A 17606-nucleotide genomic window follows, 5' to 3' on the forward strand; every position below is an offset into this window, starting at 1 on the left:
AGATAAAATTTGAGAAATGAACACAAACTCCTAATTAAATAATAGTCTATGATATTTAATGCTCCGTTGCACAAAATCTACTTAAAAATATCTTATATGTTGTTTGATATAATAAATAAATTTAAATATATATATATATATATATGATTAAACAATAGCAAGAATGCTATTAAGAATTTAATAAGAGGTGAGAAATGAATGCAAACCCCTAATCAAACAATAGGTGAGTTGATGTATAAAACATTAGTTTATATTTCACTCTCTTCTCTCTCTTTTTTTTCCTAGAGGTGTTATTACTTTTTGGAAGTTAAATGATTTTTGATAATTGAGTTTTGAGAGAACGAAACTCACTAATCTAATATTTATGTTCGAATACGGATTAACTAAGTTTGTCGTCATACAGTGATTAAAAAATCATTGAGATTTTGAGAGCATGAAACTTCTCATCGAACTTTATAAGGAAGCTTTGATGTGAATTCATGACATGAGATAGATGGGAAGAAAAATTCTAAAAAGGTTTTGCATGAATCTAAATTAAGAAAAGATAATTCGACATACACACTTAATTTATATAATTAATTAAATCTTAATTTATATATTTTTTCACATAAATTTTTTTTTTATATTTAAATATATAATTTAAAAATAATAATAAAAAAATAAACATACGAAGGACATCATATTTAGCATCGAGTGAATTAGCTATGTAAGTCTAAAACTATTCCATAATGATGTCGACCCTATGTCACGAGAGATCTTCGAATCGACATAAATCATCGTAACGCTCAAACAATTCAACACATGTCACTATAGTTAAATAATAATAAATTATTTTACATAACTATCTTACGATTGACTCTCTAAATTATTTTGTTTTCTACACTTAAATTGAAGTTAAATCGTTAGTGACTTTGAATGATAACCTAACATTAAAAAAGACTAACGAAAACTTCAATGACAAACGAAACAACATCAAAATGAGATTTTGAGAGTACGATGAAACTTCTTATTCGATCTTATACTGAATCCTTCATGTAGAAGGAATAATTAATAATTATTCTAAAAAGCTATTTTAGCGCGCGCGCACACATATATATATATATATATATATATATATATATATATATATATATATATTAAAAAGAAGAAAAAAAATAAAAAAATATATAATTGCATCAATTTTCTTCGGATACATTCAAAAAAAGAAAAAGAAAAAAATCTCAAAATTCACTATTAAAAGCACCATATTATTCGTTTATTATTCTGATATGGATAGCAAGGATTAATGAACACCCCATGCATAATTAGAGGAAAACAATCAAAATTCAAATTAGGACCGTAAAATTTATTAGCCTCCTTTGGATTCACGTTAAACATATTCTTATTCAGTAACATAATACATTAATTTAGAGAGAGAGAGAGAGAGAGAGAGAGGATGTCGGGCAGCCATACACGCACGTCCCTCGCTGACCGCTTCAAAGCAGAAACCCGCAACTCCTCGCACGGCAGAAGACGGAACGCGTCCGCACCACACAAAAGACACGCACCGTTTTCTTCTTATTTTTGGGATACGGGCAATAGCGACACATAATTAATCGTGTTGTGGGGTTTGGTTTTTGTTTTTGTTTTCTCCCCCTCACTTATAATGTTTTTGTTTTATTTGTCCCCTTCGTTTCCTCCCTTCTTGCCATCTTTTTATTTGTTATAGAGAGAGAGAGCTCCTCCCTCCGCGGTCGCTGTTTCGCCGTCGCCGTAGCGTTTTCCTGCCGCTTTGGTTGGAACGAGGGCGACGATAGCCATCGCCATCATCGAATAGAGTACAAGACGAAGAAAACAAGAAGCGAAAGAGAGATAGAGATAAGGGATACGGAAGGGGAAGAAGGTATGAGCGATTTGGTGGCCCGCACCGGTCGACATCAGCAGCGATACGAGGCCGGTTGTCGCCTAGTTTCCGGGTCCCTTCCTCACCTTCCACCTCCTCGTGTTTCCTCCGTCAGCAATGGATGAAATGCTTTTTCTTTATTCGTTATTCTTCTTCTTCTTCTTCTTCTTCTTCGTCTTCGTCTTCTTCTTCTTCTTCGTCTTCTAACTTTCCTTTTTGTTATTCTACTTCCGGTCACCATCAGTGTGCAGTCGTTGCATTTTCCTTTTTGATGAATGATCTGATTGGTATTGCGGTTCGATTTCCTCTCTTTGGGTCCGATGATTGGATTCGTTGATTGATGCCTCTTGTCCCCTTTCTCTGTCTCGTGATGTTGTACTGAATCCCATAGTACCGACTGGACCAAAAGGGTTGCTGTTGGTCTTTTCCTAGTCAGGGCCTTCTTGCTGACCCTATTTTTTATCCTGAATCAACAGAATGTGCAACAAGATGGAATTTTGTTGCAACGGAGTGCTGCGGGGCCTGGATTTGCATGATTGTGGTGCTTGTTTGTATAGTTGGGAGGGTTGAGGCACTTTCTTCTGTCCTTTTGAGCGACATATCATCCCTTACCTTGGTTGTGGGACGATATGCCCCATCAAGTTTTTTGTCTATACCATATTGGAGACTGCTTTGACAGGGGTGGGGAGGGTTTCGATGAATCGATCGGGTTTCCTTGTGGTTTTACACAAGAAAAATTCCGTCTTCTTCCCGATTAAGAGAACCGAAGGGTTCAAGTTATGTTGCCGTGTCTCCTCTAGGATGAGGATGGCGTTTACTCACATGCAATGTTTAATCCTTTGGACAAGTCATACGTGATCGTGCTTGATGCTTACTTATTCCACGACCATCTTTTGAGAGTGGAATGTGATTTGATTTGATTTGCATGTAGGTTCTTCACTTTTATGGTAGGAATGAATGCAACTAGTTCGATTACCTCAGTGATGTTGAAAGACAGAGCCCGGTTCTCCATTTTGTCCTGCATAACTACATCATTCTAACTCTATAACACATCATGGCACAGCAACTCCATCCTGGAGATTTTTCCATGAATATAAGAAAGTAATCGGCACCAAGATATTTTCCTCGGTTGCATTTTGTAGTTGATGTTTGCACATTACTTGTTATACTATGTATTTATTCTTTTCTAAATAAACCTTGTACCTTGTAAAACTTGTTGTTTCCTCTACGACATCATCTTGTGCATTTCTAATTGGGTTTGTGTTACGTAAGCTGAGGTTCTCTTGAAATTATTTTGAGAGAGCTTGCTTGGTAGCAAGCTCAAATTTTATCATATGGCCAAAGTAATAGAGTAGGCATGCTTTATCTTAGATGTTCCTCTGTTAGCACTCTATAGGTGTTGGACCTCAAGAAAAACCATATAAATTATTCAGATTAAGGTAGTAAGGGTGCACACTTGACTAATTTGCTCTTAATGTTCTATTGGAAGGTTGTTAGATATATTGATTCAAGAGGAACCTTCGGCAAATTGTAGAAGTTCATAGTTGTTTATTTGAAGGATTTTGCACCCAGTAAGAAAGTAGAATAATTCTTTTAATCTGGCACCTAGGTAGTAGTATTACAGGCTGCTGGGAAAGGAATATTCCATTCTCTGTATTGGGTTTGTTAGGTGTGGATGTGCTTTTCGCCTTGTGATTTGGTGCTTCACTTCTTTTTTATTGGTTATTTTTAACCCAAAAGCATTTTACTAATGGTTTTCTCTATAGCGTACCTGATATTTGTTATGGTTTCCTCTGTTTGAGAGGCTTTGTTTTATTAAACTCATGATTTTTGTATGGTGAATTTTCATTTGTACAGAAAAACTGTGGATATGTGCAGTAAACTGTAAAATGAATTTTGGCAACATACTTTGCCTTTTAAGAATTGTTAGGGACAAAACAAGTGGGTGATATTATATTTATAAAATGATAAATGAAGTACTACGATTGGTGTAACTATTGGATGAATACATCATTTCATATATTTATTTGTTGAGTAGCTGTTTGATATCTGATTTGGCTAACAGATAAACTAACATGTTGCATTTCTGCAGGTGTATCCCATTTAGATACAGAAACTGTGATGACACTTCTGATGCCAAGCCTGATCCTGAGAAGGAGGTTGAAGTACTTATGATAAATTCACCTAGTGGACCAGGTCTTTTGTTTCCAAAGGTATGATATTTTAAGATTCATATTGTTATTGCTGCAGAAATAAGAGAGGACAAGGTTAGGGACAGAGAAGAAATGAAGTGGATTGTTGCTGTTCAACTGCTGTCTTGGATGGATGAATTCTCCTGTAATCTCATTTTGTTGTGTATGGATAATTTCCCTACACTGACCATGTACAGATGCTGACGTGAGGCTCCTATTAGAAAATCAAACATACCATCTCTCCAGTGAGGGCCTTATTACAATTAGAATGATCTACATTTTGTGATTAGATAGTATCACAAAGATCTTACAAATTCAGCAGTCAGGTCAACTGAATTACTTAGCGTTCTGAAGTCCTCAATCAGTTACACACATGGGGGATGACAACTAACCATATCTTAGGTTTGATATGATCCAGATTTTACCTAGTTGACTAAACCTAAAAATATCTGAACTTTTTGCCTGTTAGATTATACTGCCTTGTTCTTTGGATTATTTAAAAACTCCAACAATTTGTAATTAGCACTAATGTGATACTGGCATTATGTGACATCTCCATTACCATAAAGCAACATTTGCAATATTGTTTGGAATAGTTCAGTAGAGGCAGTATTTACTGGTTTGATAGTCTATCGGCTTTTACCATCTAGTGCATGGCTTGTTTTATCCAATACACCTGGCATAGGTCTTGTAGCGTCCGGTAGAGGGCTTGTACTGGGCAATTTTCTTTTATTTTTCATTTTTAAATTTTTTTTTCAAAATTCAGCGCATACTAGCATTTCAAAGAGATAGTATGTCAGTACAACTAGGACCCATATCGGTCCAAGCCAGGACTAGTGTGGATCCATTACTCTGAATTAAAAATCTTGCCATAACGACAATGACTTGTTTAAGAATCTAGTGAATTTTAATTTGTTCATCATAAATTTATAAGCTACTGAAGTTTCATATAAGTATTTCATCATGCTTGTCAAAATTGTTTCCTTGTAGATCACCCTTATGTTGTGCACATTTCCTTTTGTCTTTGGCAAAGGTCAAACAAATTGATTTGGCAACTCCATGGTACCTCTCACATGGAAGTTACAGCATTTTTGTTGATTACTTACAATAACAATAGCCTCTTGTTAAGATGAGCATCCATACAAAAGGGAAATTTGGCAACGAAAATAATATCCTATATGAGAATTTATTTTATGATATTTTTTGTTGCCTTTCCACAACCTTTTTTTTAATTTAAATTCATAACCTAAGAAAGGGTCGAAAGGCTAGTAGGAATAGAAGTACTAAGACGTGAACACCTGATAATAGTGGTATGTATTGAGCTGAGGTCCCCATGGCATATTAAATGGCACAGACAAATTTTGGTTTTCCCAAGTGTCGATCCAGTACAAGTTGGTATAGGTTCTGTATGGGCCAATATAAGTTAGTACCCTATTTCTGCTAAGCAGTCTCAGACCCAAATTATTGATCGGGAGGGATTCTTTGCCTTGCTTAACATACACCATCCTGCAGACATCAACTCTTTGGACCTAATCCAGCGCACTCAACTTATGCAACAACGATTGGACTATATCATGTCATGAGACCAGTGTGAAAAGTATAATAGTGAAAAATGTAACTTCAATATTGGTGAGCCAGTAGAACCTTCAGTCTCCCACGAACTTTGTTCCCTCTAGCTTTTATCACTGTTTTGGATAATTAATTGGTCAGTTATGAATAACTCTAGGAGTTAGTTGGACTAAATTAGAACCTTTAGAGTTCTAATTGCACTCAGTCCATTTGGAAGAATTAAGACAGCTATCCAGCATACTTATGTCTGTAACGTTTTGCCATGACTTTCCTTTTTTCTGACTTCTAATGACTCCTATTCTATTCTTTATTCTTTTATCTTTGTATACTTTTCTTGATTTTTTCGGCTGCTGTCAAATTGCTGCAAGTTCTTACTGCTCTAGATCTTGTTATTGCTTTAACCCTAGTTATTACAAAGAGGATTATCTGAAATTCATGCTGAGATCGTAAAGCTGCTGCTGATTCCATGTAGCTGATTACATATGAAGAAAGCATAAGCCAATCATATGAGGCCAACCATTGAAAAACATTTAGGCAAAAGTATACATGGATATATATTTTTCTGACTTTTAGATGATAAAAATGTAACAACTGTGAATGACAATCGGAGTGGACAGACCAATACAAATGTACAATTTTCAATGTGTACTTGCCAGTGCCAGTATTTTGAGGGCTTTATATGCTAAACCTCCCATGTTATGCAACTGCCTACTAAGTTTACTACCTAGGTAATTTCCCAAGCACTAAGGTTCTGATTCTGATTACTTAGGCTGTTTGATGAATGATCATTGTGACTAGGAAGGATTTAAATAAACAACCAGCACATTTTTTGTAGACATAAATGTTTGTATAAAACTTCAATCTTTTTCGATTTTGCAAGTCCTAGGTCCTATTTTTGAAATACAGCTATTAAATTAGGGTTGTTTGGCTGAGTGAAGATGGGCACCTCAGTTTTTGCTGCTGGTCTTCTGTTTTGCTGTTTTCTTCCCCGCTGTTTATAATTTTTTGAACTGCTGAAGCTTTGCATTTTAAATTCCCAGTTGCTGTATCTTATCAATTTAACCAAGCTAGTAGGCATTACATTAAATCAAAATTGTAGATGTCAGTTTAGATCAAGTATTCCTGCTCTGAGTATATGATAAATAATGCTGCTAATGGTCTGTTGTGGACCGAAGAATCAAATTTTGGGCTAAATCTTATCTTGATTGATTATTAGATGGTAGGTTTCTATAACCAAGTCTCAAATGTTGCATGAAGCATAGGTTCATTGAGAAGATCAATGACAGCCTAAGAGGGAGATATATTTGGACTTTACAGAGTCTGCTAAACTTAAGTTTGTGTTTCTATCACAATCAATTTGTAGCAGTTTGCAAATTCATGCTATAGAAAGTCTCCTATATCATATTCTGTCTTGTGTACCACACTTTCTATTTTTGTTCTTACTGTCAAATGTCATTTACATATGTGGTGTACTTGATTACCAGCTCTATTCTTCTCATGAGCTATTTCAACAGGCATTGTACATTGTTTTGTGACTTCAGTCATTGTTTCTTCACAGGGAGGATGGGAAAATGATGAAACAGTTGAAGAGGCAGCTGTACGAGAAGCTCTGGAAGAAGCAGGAGTTCGTGGGGATATAGTAGTATGTTTTCTGACTTTTTTGATTCTTTATGATGTTATCTCTTGTGGTTAAAAGCCTATGAACTCTGAATTTTTCTGGCTGGACTACATTTAATGATCTTGAAATGATGCTCATCATATAAATGGCTCATAATTAAAAAATTGTATATGATACCCTTTTCGATAGCTAAATTGAACGTTGAAATGATGCTTATCATATAAATGGCGCACAATTGAAAATTTGTATATGATACCCTTTTCAGTAGCTAAATTGAATGTTGAATGTTGTGATTCTTTTTATCAAGGAACTAAGAACATTTCCCCGTCATTGTAGGAACATCTTACTTGGATCTCAATTAATGTAAAATTCTACTCTGGAGTCATCCAAACCTGTCAAAACTTGGTATCTTATTCCACAGCATGGAAATTTGTACCATATGCACATGTATTACATAATGGAGATGAACACCATCTTTCAAGCTGATTTAGTGCAAGTTGAGAATGTTACTTATTTTTTGCCATAATAGGTCAAAAGGCTCTCAAAATGCCGTTGCGTGTTGTTTCAATTTGAAGGATACTATGTCAACTAACAAGGTGGTGTTCTCTGTTAATTTGCTCAAGTTGGTTAGAGATTTTGGAACCTCAACTTTAGAAGAAGCTTTCATCTTTAGGGTGGATGATACATGAAAGTATTTTTGGATGATGTGACTCTTATACGAGATTGCTCTAATCATAATGTGTATACTAGGTTAGACTGCCTGATAACATTGATCTGAAATAGTGTGCTCATTAATGAAGATCTAACAAGCAAATAACCAATACTTTGATTGCTCGGCACTGTAGTACCCGAGAGTCATGAAGTCAAATGTCTTATTGGTTCACACTTTGATTTCTTGCCACTGTATCATACCATTGAACTCAGGTACATTTGCTGATAGCTACATTATCAAAGCTAGATACAAGCTGGATGAAATATTCAATTACGGAGATGGAGAAACAAAATGGTAGGAGTAGGTCGACTATAGATGACGAATCTTTTTTTTCTGCAGGAGATTAAAGAACATAGATGTTAGAATTACTGGCCCTCAAGGTGTACATGCTGTTTGGTGTGTCTCTATTTATTAAGTGAACCAACTCATGTTTTTATGACAGTCATTCTTGGGAGACTATATCTTCAAAAGCAAAACTCTTCAAGATGAATTCAGCCCAGAAGGTTTGTGCAAAGCCGCTGTCTTTGCCATGCATGTGAGGGAGGAGCTTGAGCTGTGGCCAGAACAGAGCACCCGCCACAGGACATGGGTCACCATACCGGAAGCTGCGGAGCAATGTAGACACCCATGGATGCGGGATGCCCTTCTTGATGGATTCATAAAGTGGCACGCCAGTACCATGGCAACGCCTGAAGAAGATGTCACGCCAGAAGGATAATCCTGCGTCTGAAAGCTTGCTTAATCAATCCCCCTTCATTCTTTTGTCTGAAGATGATAACACCAATCCTGTCTGAGAGTTATTTTCGCATTTTGCTAGTTAGTTTTCTTTCCTCATGCATATGCCATGTGATATGCAGTTAGTAGGCTAGCATCTAAGAACACAAACATCCTTCAAGGTGTTTGTGGATGTTTGATTAGAGTCATGGATATTGAGGGGCTGCTGCCAGTGTTCTTGCTCATGTAGTAACCACAACGTTACTGCATGCCCTCGAATATGCTCAACTACTTGAGAAAAGAAATAACACAATCTTTTCGTAGTTGAATTAATGTGCCTTTCGTGGCTAATTTCATTCAATTGTTTCTGCCAGCCACCGAGAGAAGTAATTTTTGTTGTTGTTATTGTTGTTATTGTTCGCTATACAAATAATATTTATCTTGATATGCTTCTTACGATAAAATCTCACTTTCATCACTTATCATGTTGGATAGTCCGGATTCATACTCGGTTAAACTATCTTAGCATCTAAATACAAACTCCACTGGATCGTTTATGTATATATCCGAAGCTAATAAGATCCGATAAAAGAGTAAACGGGTCGAATAGATCCGACTATCAAATAATACATTCGACCCGTTATCATCCCATCTCAAAACAGACATGTTCTTTTACCCTTTTACGAGGCTTGTTTTGTTGGTCGTAAGATGCACTCGATTTGTGTGTGATGGTTGCACACGTCAAGGCATCTTTTCCTTTGATCCAATTGCATCGATTTAACCCACGAGAGACACAAAGTGGTGTTGTAATAATTGAGGGCAGGTCCCAATTGCTCGACAAATTCCCATCTTTACTAGAACCTCACACGTATGCCAACTTTGATGACGTGATTAAAGCTGCTCGCTCCTGCGAACGATAGAGACGTGCTTCATGTGAGAGGAAAAGATATACAGTATTATTGTGCAACTTAGAAGAGTCAGCACGGCTTGATTTGTTCTCGAGAATATAAAATTATCCATATGATTTCTTGAGGGGAGAGGGTCGGCATTAGGTCGAGTCGACCCGAGGTAAAGCAAAGGGTCAACTTTTTCACATCGGGTTCTTGCACATAGACCAAAGTCGGAAGGGAGATTCTCGACTCGATACATCTGAAGCTTATGTCAGCGAGGAGTTGAGGGTGTTGTGAGTGTTTGAGGTTCGATCCCTTAGCGCTAGCCAAAGGATTGACTTTTATATCTACAGTCGAGGGTCGATTGTATACGGTTTGTTAATGAATGTCGACGTCGTGGGCGATCGACCTATACGCTCCATGCGGTGCAGGCCGACCTGCATGGCTCCACATCGTGTGGTGCCATCTCGTACCACCACAAGTGGTTTCATCCTATGTGACGTCGTCTCGAACGACCTCGAGAATCATGGGGATGGTCCATCGTCTCGGGTTTAAGGAGCCACGTCGACTCCGAGGTGTCACATCAGCTCTAGGGTGACTACTAACTGTTAAAGCTGAGGTAGAGCAAAAGGTTAGCTCTTCCATGTCGGGTTCCTGCACACACAGGCCAAAGTCGGGAGGGAGATTTCCGACTCGATCCCTCTGAAACTTATGTCAGTACGAGGAGTTGAAGGTGTTGTGAGTGTTTGAGGTCTGATCCCTTAGCGCTAGCCAGGGGGTCAACTTTTATACCTATAGTCGAGGATTGGGTGTATGCGGTTTGTTAATGATCGCTGACGTCGTGGGCGATCGACTTGTACGCTCCATGCGTTGTGAGCCAACTTGCATAGCTCCATATCATGTGGTGTCCTACCATTGTTTGAGGAACCTAACACATCTATACTACACTACTTAATGGATTTCATATGGCTCTAAGAATTCAAAATAATCTTTCAAAAATAATTAAGAAATAATGACTCTTAGAAGCTTTATCTTTTACATAATTATGATTAGTTTTCATTATATATTACAATTAGAATAATCAATTGCTTTCCTAAAATCATTAGAATTCTTAGGTTATAGAAAAAGATGGTAATTTGATAAACGAAAATTGAGATAATCATATAGATATTACAAAGATTTTGAGGGTTTATGAAGATTTATGTACACCTCACAAACATCGCATGAATTATCTCATTAGACATAATTATGAGATATAGCATTAGAGAATCACTAACGACCTTACGAGTTTATGATACGATAAGTTAGTCTCACAATTAAGGATTTTGAGTCATAATAAATGGTTTCATAATGGATATGAAATAATGTATGATGAAATCTTCTATAGAAAAGAATAGTGCAGAATCAATCTTATCTATCTCTTATTTAAATAAATTTAATTAGTTTAAATATTATTTTTTATATCATAAGTTATCACATAGCAACATGCTGAATAATTTTGATCTATTTTTCTAATTTACTCAAAGAAGAAGAAAATATAATTAAAAAAAAATTATGATTGTGATCGTAGATTCCTGATGGAAGATTTTGTAAAAAATGATCTTTACGAGGATGGAAGCGTATCAATAAAAAATATTATCAGATCAAATTATATATTTGATATAATTTAATTATAATTTTTTACTTATATATATATATATATATTACTTCACCTATAAAAAAGAGCAAGAACATTATAATGAAAATTAATCTAAAATGGATAAATGAAATGTGTTCTTTTCCAACCTTGAGTGAGAATGGTGTGAGGCCATATTTATTTTCTGATAATATAATTTCATCATTCACATGCAAGACGTATGAAAGTTGGAGGCCTCGAGTTGCTCCTAAAGTGAGTTTAGTAGTTATTCTTTTATTTTTTTTATTATCTTTCAATGACTTTCTTCAATTTCTCTCATTTTAGTCCGTCTATCATCAAAAGAAATCCGTTGCTACTTGTCCTACATTAGATTTGGTATCATAGCTCTTTATTTAACGAAGATGGTATATCATTAAAGCTGATTCATATCTCAATTGTAAAAACTTCGGGCAAGTTTCTACACAGCAAAAGCAAATGATGCAAAACCAATTTTATCTCTCATATTCAAATAAATTTGATTAGTTTAGGGATTATTTTATATATCATATGGCCATACCGAATAATTCCGATCTAATTTCCTATTTTACTCAAGAAGCAAATGTAAAAAGATTTTAAAAAAATCAAATTATAATTATTATTAAAAATTTTAAATTTTCATGAAGGATTTTATGAAAATTAATCTTTACGAGGATGGAAGCATATTAATCAAGAATATTATCTTTTTGAAAGGGAAGATCAAATCATATATTTATTTTGATTTGATTCAATTATAAATTTTCTACTTTTATTTTTTTCTTTTCTTTTCTTGTACTTGACCTTAAAAAGAATAAAAATATTATAATACAAATCAATGGATGAACGAAATAATTTTTTTTTTCACCTTAAGTGCGAGTGGTGCAAGACCACATTTGTTTTACGATGACATAATTCATCATCTATATACGAGATGTACAGAGATGAAAGGTCTTCATCCGCGAAGTATTCTGCTTGAGCGAAAGCAAATATGATAGTTATCCATTTAATTTTAAATTTAATAGAATAATTATCACGTCAAACTAGATAATAATAATTAATATCCAAGATAAGAGATTCGAATAAAAAATAATTATCCATAGCCTTTTTAGCTCGACGGTGGAGCCACCACTACACTATCAAGTATAGTCTTTCCAATTAATTGATCCCAAGTAATTAACATAATTATGTAACGAAGAATACGTATGTATATATATTAAAGTAGAGAGACTCGAATAAAACAGAGCTATCCGCGGAGAGCTCGACGATAGATCTCAAGTTGGTTGCTTCAAATGATTGCCATACTCGAGCATAATTGCCAGAGCATCAACTCGGCTCACTCACTCCAAGCAAGATGGTTCCGCTAATGTATTGCACTCTCTACATCAGACTAATCCAATCATGGAGTGGCTTTTCTGCAATGGCAGCTTCGACCTCTTCACGCGATGTGCTGCATCAAATACTTCAGCGAGCGAGTCTTTCCATGGAAGCCTGATGGTACCACCGGCCGTGGCAAGCGATCCCAGACTGCAGAAGGGACCATTAATGTCGCGATCCGTATGTGGGCTAACAGCCGAACACCGTCACTGTTCCTGCTTGATACACGACGTGCAAAGAGTTCCCCACTTATCCCGGGAAAACACTACTAGATTCTCATGAACAGATGAACGAAAAGCCGAACCCAACATGTGAAGGCATCTCTACAAGAATATTTTATGTTCTGGAGCTGTTTCTCCCTGTAAATTTTGTCCAAGGAAGCAGGAATTTGAGTTCAGCAACTCACGCACCGCCGAGCTTTGCTGCTGAAATCATGGCAGCAGGCGCAGCCAGCTCTGTAGAGAGAGAATGAGTTTACCTGCTAGCAAAGGATGCGGAGGACAAATGAGATAGGAAAGTGGAAAAGAATTAGTAAAAGTAAAAGTAGGCGAGAAAAAGAAAAAGGAGAAAAGAAAGCGGCAAGATTTTAGGCCTTATTGCCTCGGGTTTGGAAGACACCGACTTCACTCTAGCTGTGCAGAATACAGAGTACAAGCCTGTCTTCTCCTGGCTTCACTTGTCTGAGAAGGACTTGGAAGAGATCTACCTGCTCGCCTTAGAGGAATTGGTGTGGTGGTCGCCCTGTAAAGGATGAGCAAAGAAGACGACAGCAAGTTCCTGAAACTACAGGTAAACTAACCCATCTTCTTCTACTTTTTCTCTCTTCTGACGCGATCTTAGTCGATAGGCGGTCTGTGTCTTGTTTGGATTGTGATGTTTGTCTGGAATTTTTTATGCTTCGGAATGTTGCTGCACTCGCAGACATGCGTTGTGAAAGTGAACATATGCTGTGATGGATGCCAGAAGAAAGTGAAGAAAGTGCTTCATAAGATTGATGGTATGTCAATTTCTTCTTTCTGCTATGACTGGTGTTTCCAGATCTAGCTTTTTGTGCTAGTTTCTTGTGGTGATTCAGTGGTTTAGCTTCGCTTTTCTTCGATTTCAAATGGTATATGAAGTTGGGTCTGTAATGGTGAGTACAGGGGTATACACTACCACCATAGATGTGGAGAACAGGAAGGTGACTGTCACAGGGAATGTGGATCCTGCCATCCTCATCAGAAAACTCCGCAAGGCTGGCAAACATGCAGAGCTGTGGTCCGTCAAGGGTGGAAACCCGCAGAATGTCGCCAACCAGCTGCAAAAGCTCCAGCTTCAGCATGTCAAACAACAGCAGACCCAAAAGGGCGGCGGTGTTAGTAGTAAAGTAGGAGGAGGAGAAGGAGGAGGAGGAGGCAAGCATCAGAAGGGCCAGCAGCCACAGCTGCAACAGTTTCCGCAGCAGGCAAAAGGGTACAAAGATCTGAAGTTTCCCAATCTGAAGAACCTCAAGTTTCCTTTCAAGAAGAACACCAAAGAAGTCAAATTTAACCTTCACCCCGAGGATGAGAGGGACGACGGGAGCGACTCCGACGACGAGGATGATGAATTCGACGAGGACTTGGATGACATGGATGGGATTCATGAGACCGTCCGTCGTGATCCCAAGATGACCAAGCTCATGAATTTCCAATCTAATGTTAAGGGTTTGGCCAAAGAAAAGAAAGGTCCTGCTACTGCTGGTAGCAAGGGAGGAGGAGGAGGTCAGCTGCACAACAAGGTTGTGGGTGGCAACAATAGTGGGGGAGGTAAGAGAGGCGGTGGCAGTGGTGGCGGTCATGCTAATCATAGCAATCCATTCCATGGGGGCAACAGAAACGACGGTGTAGGAGGGGGCCTTCCGTTGAGCAACATGCAAACGCCCATGGGCCTCACGGGGACCTTTCCCGGCTACTTCCAGGGTGGGACGATGCCGCCGCCGGAGATGATGGCCGGTGCGAACCCCTACCAGCAGCTGCACCAGAGGATGATGATGAATGGTCCAGACCGCCCAGCACTGGGCTATGGTTATGGACGGCCGGCGTACATGGCGCCACCGCATCCCCACGGCGAACCCTACACCATGTTCAGTGATGAGAACCCCAATGGTTGCTCGATAGTGTGACGGAAGGAAGGAGACGACGCCAACTTGGTTCTGCGTATCTTGCTCTGTTCCTCCATGGTGTTTTGTGTGACAGCGTGTCGATCCTTCTTCTTCTTCTTTATTTGCTTGAGCTTGGGGAATAGTTTACAGGTCTATAGATGAGGTTAGAAGTGCAGCTTTAGTAATATATCTCTTTGTCTTATGGTTGGTTGTCTTAGAGGATGCAGAACAATACATAATATTAAGTGCTTATGGTTTGGTTGGAGTGCAAGCGGTGGGTTCGTCATTTGTGGTGAGCGTGCTACAGCTTTCCCGAGGCCGAGTCTGTTCTTCGGAAAGAGAGCTTCTTCTTTTGCAGCAGAGGTGGGCGGTGTGAGTGATACGAGGCGGTGCACATCCATTGTCTTGCTTTCCACCATCTATTTAACGTAACATGTTCTCCATTCCGCCTCATGTCATCTCATCTCATCTCTTTCCAGCACTGAATTCCATCCTATCATACATAGCTTTTAACAGTGATTCCATTAATAGAATTTTAATTGATGATTTTAAACCTAAAAAATAAATAAAAGAAAGTTTATATCAGCTTAACATAGATACAAGCTTATATTTTTGCCTTCAAGTCTTCCGACGAAGCCATCACACCAAGAAAGAAACAGATATCAACACAATGCTACACATCCATGACTTGTTATTCTGGAAGGAAATGGCCCTCTGCCTCAACCCTGACATGAAGTGGGACTTCATTTCCTGTCCGCAGATCTTTCCACCTACACTCCATAGATAGAGGAGAGTTAATTTAGTAGGTTAAATAATTTAATTAGAGTTAGTAGACACCTAATTTATTTGTTAGCAATTTTATTGGCCAAACATAATAGAGTCATTCATGTGATTAACTTTGTGACATATCTGGATTCTGAATTAAATCATTTAATTTAGAATTATTTCTTAGATTCTTATTGTGTCTTCTGTTCATCACTTCCTCAAGGTCCCATGGAACCAAGAAAAAAAGTACATGTTGCTTTGTCTATGACAGCAAACCTAATGTAATGCTGGAATATATAGACTAAATGTAAACTATATCTCACAAAGTAGGAATCAGCAGTACCTTGAAAGTGACACCAAATACTTCTTCCTCACTCCCTAGAACAGCAATCACCCTGTCCCCGGGGCTGTGATAGCTCTTCAGTCCTCCCAATGTATTCGAATAGAAACATCCTGCAATCCATTGATCAAATAATGGTGAGACCTTAGATTGAGGAAAATGAAGAAGAGAAGAGAAAAGAATAGATAATTTTCTTCTTCATCGAGCTCTTGGTAGGACGTGCATTAATTTCCTTGGTAGCATCAGCTAAAGCAGAGTTAGCTGAAATTGGTGTTCGGTCATTCAATTACAGCAGCAGGAAGTGAGTCACACGAGAGAGGATTGAAACTGGCTGCCGCACTTACCTGGGGGGAATGGTGCGAGAGATTTCCCACATGATCCTTTCAGCACCTCCAGATCGTCAGAGAAGGCGAGGCATCCATCAGATGTGATCCCCCAGAACAAGGGAACCCTCCCATCTACGTCCTGTTAAGTCTCAAGTATATGTAAGAGTTGCCGACGTATATCGGTACGTGCATGCATGCAGGAAGAAGGGCGTACGTACCGATGCGACGAGGATGGAGGAGGAATTCATGTCGAAGAGCACGAGGGCGAAACTGCCGGCGAGGTGTGAGAGCAACAAGTTGGGAGGGTATGGTGATCGGTCGCGGATGACCTTGTAGGCCTTGATCACCGTCACCGCCTCGTCGTCGCTGTTACGGAGGTCGTACTGATGCCTCAAGCTCCCCAGGTTGGTCAGCACTCCCTTGAAGAGGCACTGTATCGCATCCTCCGCTGCAAACCTGGACAAGAGCTTTGATCAGTCGTGTGACGCATGTCGGACTTGTACATGCACGCATCTCATAGCTCAGGTGGACACGATATATGCCTATTAGGATGTATCAGCCAGTAGAGAGAGAGAGAGAGAGAGAGAGAGAGAGAACCTGGTATGAATGGAGGATTTGGAGATGGGGCGAAAAGCGAGGTGGCCGAAGCCACCGACCCTGAGCAACATCACCGGAGGTGTGCACTCGAGGAATCGGTTCACCAGCTCCGACGCCGGGGTCTTGGGGCAGGGCGTGCTGCTGCCGACCGCCATTAGTTCCCCCGGAACGTCCACCACATCTCCACTGAACACTCCCAACATGATGATCAACACCCAGCGACACACTCGACTGGTATGCGATCGATCGGACTATAACGAGAGGAGTCTCCAACTGTAACAAACAGTACAGTGAAGTGCGAGGGATCGTCTGCTTATATAGGCCATTTACCAGGCAACTTTTTTTTATAAGAATTAAAAAGTTGCATGTATCTCAAGATCTTACAGAGGGGGATGCACAGATGAAATTGAAGGTGGTGTTACGGATTGCACTTTATCCTCCCTTAAATTTGTGGACAAATCCTCACAAGGTTTAGATCAGTGTCAACTTGTCTTGTTCTTACGTTGCTTTTTCTTCTCCTCTTTTTCTCACTGGGGTTTTACCAGGTGGCCGGTATCGGACTAGGGTTTAATTGCTCAATAAATAACTTATATATCTCAGCATATTTGTAGGAGGAGGCATAAAGAAAAAACACTTTTAGTACTCATGATGTTTCTCTATTAGTGTACAAAGGTGTTGTGACCCTATTCCTAAAGAGAGAGTCATCTTTAATATTTAATTATTCTCAGAGAATACTAATAGTAACAGCATAAGCTAAACTCATGATTAAGTCATCATCTCTTTCCGTAGAAGCTTTTCTAGTTTGATTCAATCCAGCTAAAAACCATTTTTCCAGTCTGGAAATAATTACTGCA

At 38.5% G+C, this 17606-nt stretch overlaps 3 protein-coding genes across 4 annotated transcripts; 2 read left to right on the forward strand and 1 right to left on the reverse strand.

Annotated features, from left to right (window-relative positions):
• Positions 1-1522: 1522 nt before the first annotated feature.
• Positions 1523-9016, forward strand: LOC135626688 (nudix hydrolase 16, mitochondrial-like). 2 transcript variants are annotated; one of them, XM_065132200.1, is made up of 5 exons: positions 1523-1955; positions 3975-4095; positions 7202-7285; positions 8186-8267; positions 8416-8612. In XM_065132200.1, exons 1-5 carry the CDS (start codon positions 1885-1887, stop codon positions 8460-8462), a joined length of 405 nt encoding a protein of 134 aa, XP_064988272.1. In that variant the 5' UTR covers positions 1523-1884; the 3' UTR covers positions 8463-8612. The 2 variants fall into 2 exon arrangements, with proteins under 2 accessions (XP_064988272.1, XP_064988271.1); XM_065132199.1 differs by lacking the exon at positions 8186-8267 and having other exon boundaries at positions 1567-1955; positions 8416-9016.
• A 3953-nt stretch (positions 9017-12969) lies between these two features.
• LOC135627156 (heavy metal-associated isoprenylated plant protein 32-like) lies at positions 12970-14995 on the forward strand. Its single transcript, XM_065133152.1, has 3 exons — positions 12970-13391; positions 13524-13599; positions 13745-14995. Exons 1-3 carry the CDS (start codon positions 13353-13355, stop codon positions 14743-14745), a joined length of 1116 nt encoding a protein of 371 aa, XP_064989224.1. The 5' UTR covers positions 12970-13352; the 3' UTR covers positions 14746-14995.
• A 248-nt stretch (positions 14996-15243) lies between these two features.
• On the reverse strand, positions 15244-17097 carry LOC135626693 (uncharacterized). Its single transcript, XM_065132204.1, has 5 exons — positions 16753-17097; positions 16374-16611; positions 16174-16294; positions 15833-15942; positions 15244-15494 (listed from the first exon to the last, which is right to left on the reverse strand). The coding sequence occupies exons 1-5, from the start codon at positions 16953-16955 to the stop codon at positions 15468-15470; spliced, it is 699 nt and encodes a 232-aa protein (XP_064988276.1). The 5' UTR covers positions 16956-17097; the 3' UTR covers positions 15244-15467.
• Between the last annotated feature and the right edge of the window lie 509 nt (positions 17098-17606).

This window comes from Musa acuminata, chromosome BXJ2-11, assembly GCF_036884655.1.
Source record: "Musa acuminata AAA Group cultivar baxijiao chromosome BXJ2-11, Cavendish_Baxijiao_AAA, whole genome shotgun sequence".
Lineage (NCBI taxonomy): Eukaryota > Viridiplantae > Streptophyta > Magnoliopsida > Zingiberales > Musaceae > Musa > Musa acuminata.

Excerpts from the sequence above, each read along its gene's own strand:
- LOC135626688 (XM_065132199.1), top strand. The coding sequence starts at position 1,885 with ATGAGCGATTTGGTGGCCCGCACCGGTCGACATCAGCAGCGATACGAG. Across the intron at positions 1,956-3,974 it reads GGTTGTCGCCTAGTTTCCGG|GTGTATCCCATTTAGATACA; the intron begins GTCCCTTCCTCA and ends GCATTTCTGCAG. Across the intron at positions 7,286-8,415 it reads GAGTTCGTGGGGATATAGTA|TCATTCTTGGGAGACTATAT; the intron begins GTATGTTTTCTG and ends TTTTTATGACAG.
- LOC135626693 (XM_065132204.1), bottom strand. The coding sequence starts at position 16,955 with ATGTTGGGAGTGTTCAGTGGAGATGTGGTGGACGTTCCGGGGGAACTA. Across the intron at positions 16,612-16,752 it reads AAATCCTCCATTCATACCAG|GTTTGCAGCGGAGGATGCGA; the intron begins GTTCTCTCTCTC and ends GCTCTTGTCCAG. Across the intron at positions 15,495-15,832 it reads TATTTGGTGTCACTTTCAAG|GTGGAAAGATCTGCGGACAG; the intron begins GTACTGCTGATT and ends TATGGAGTGTAG.
- LOC135627156 (XM_065133152.1), top strand. The coding sequence starts at position 13,353 with ATGAGCAAAGAAGACGACAGCAAGTTCCTGAAACTACAG. Across the intron at positions 13,392-13,523 it reads GCAAGTTCCTGAAACTACAG|ACATGCGTTGTGAAAGTGAA; the intron begins GTAAACTAACCC and ends CTGCACTCGCAG. Across the intron at positions 13,600-13,744 it reads AGTGCTTCATAAGATTGATG|GGGTATACACTACCACCATA; the intron begins GTATGTCAATTT and ends TGGTGAGTACAG.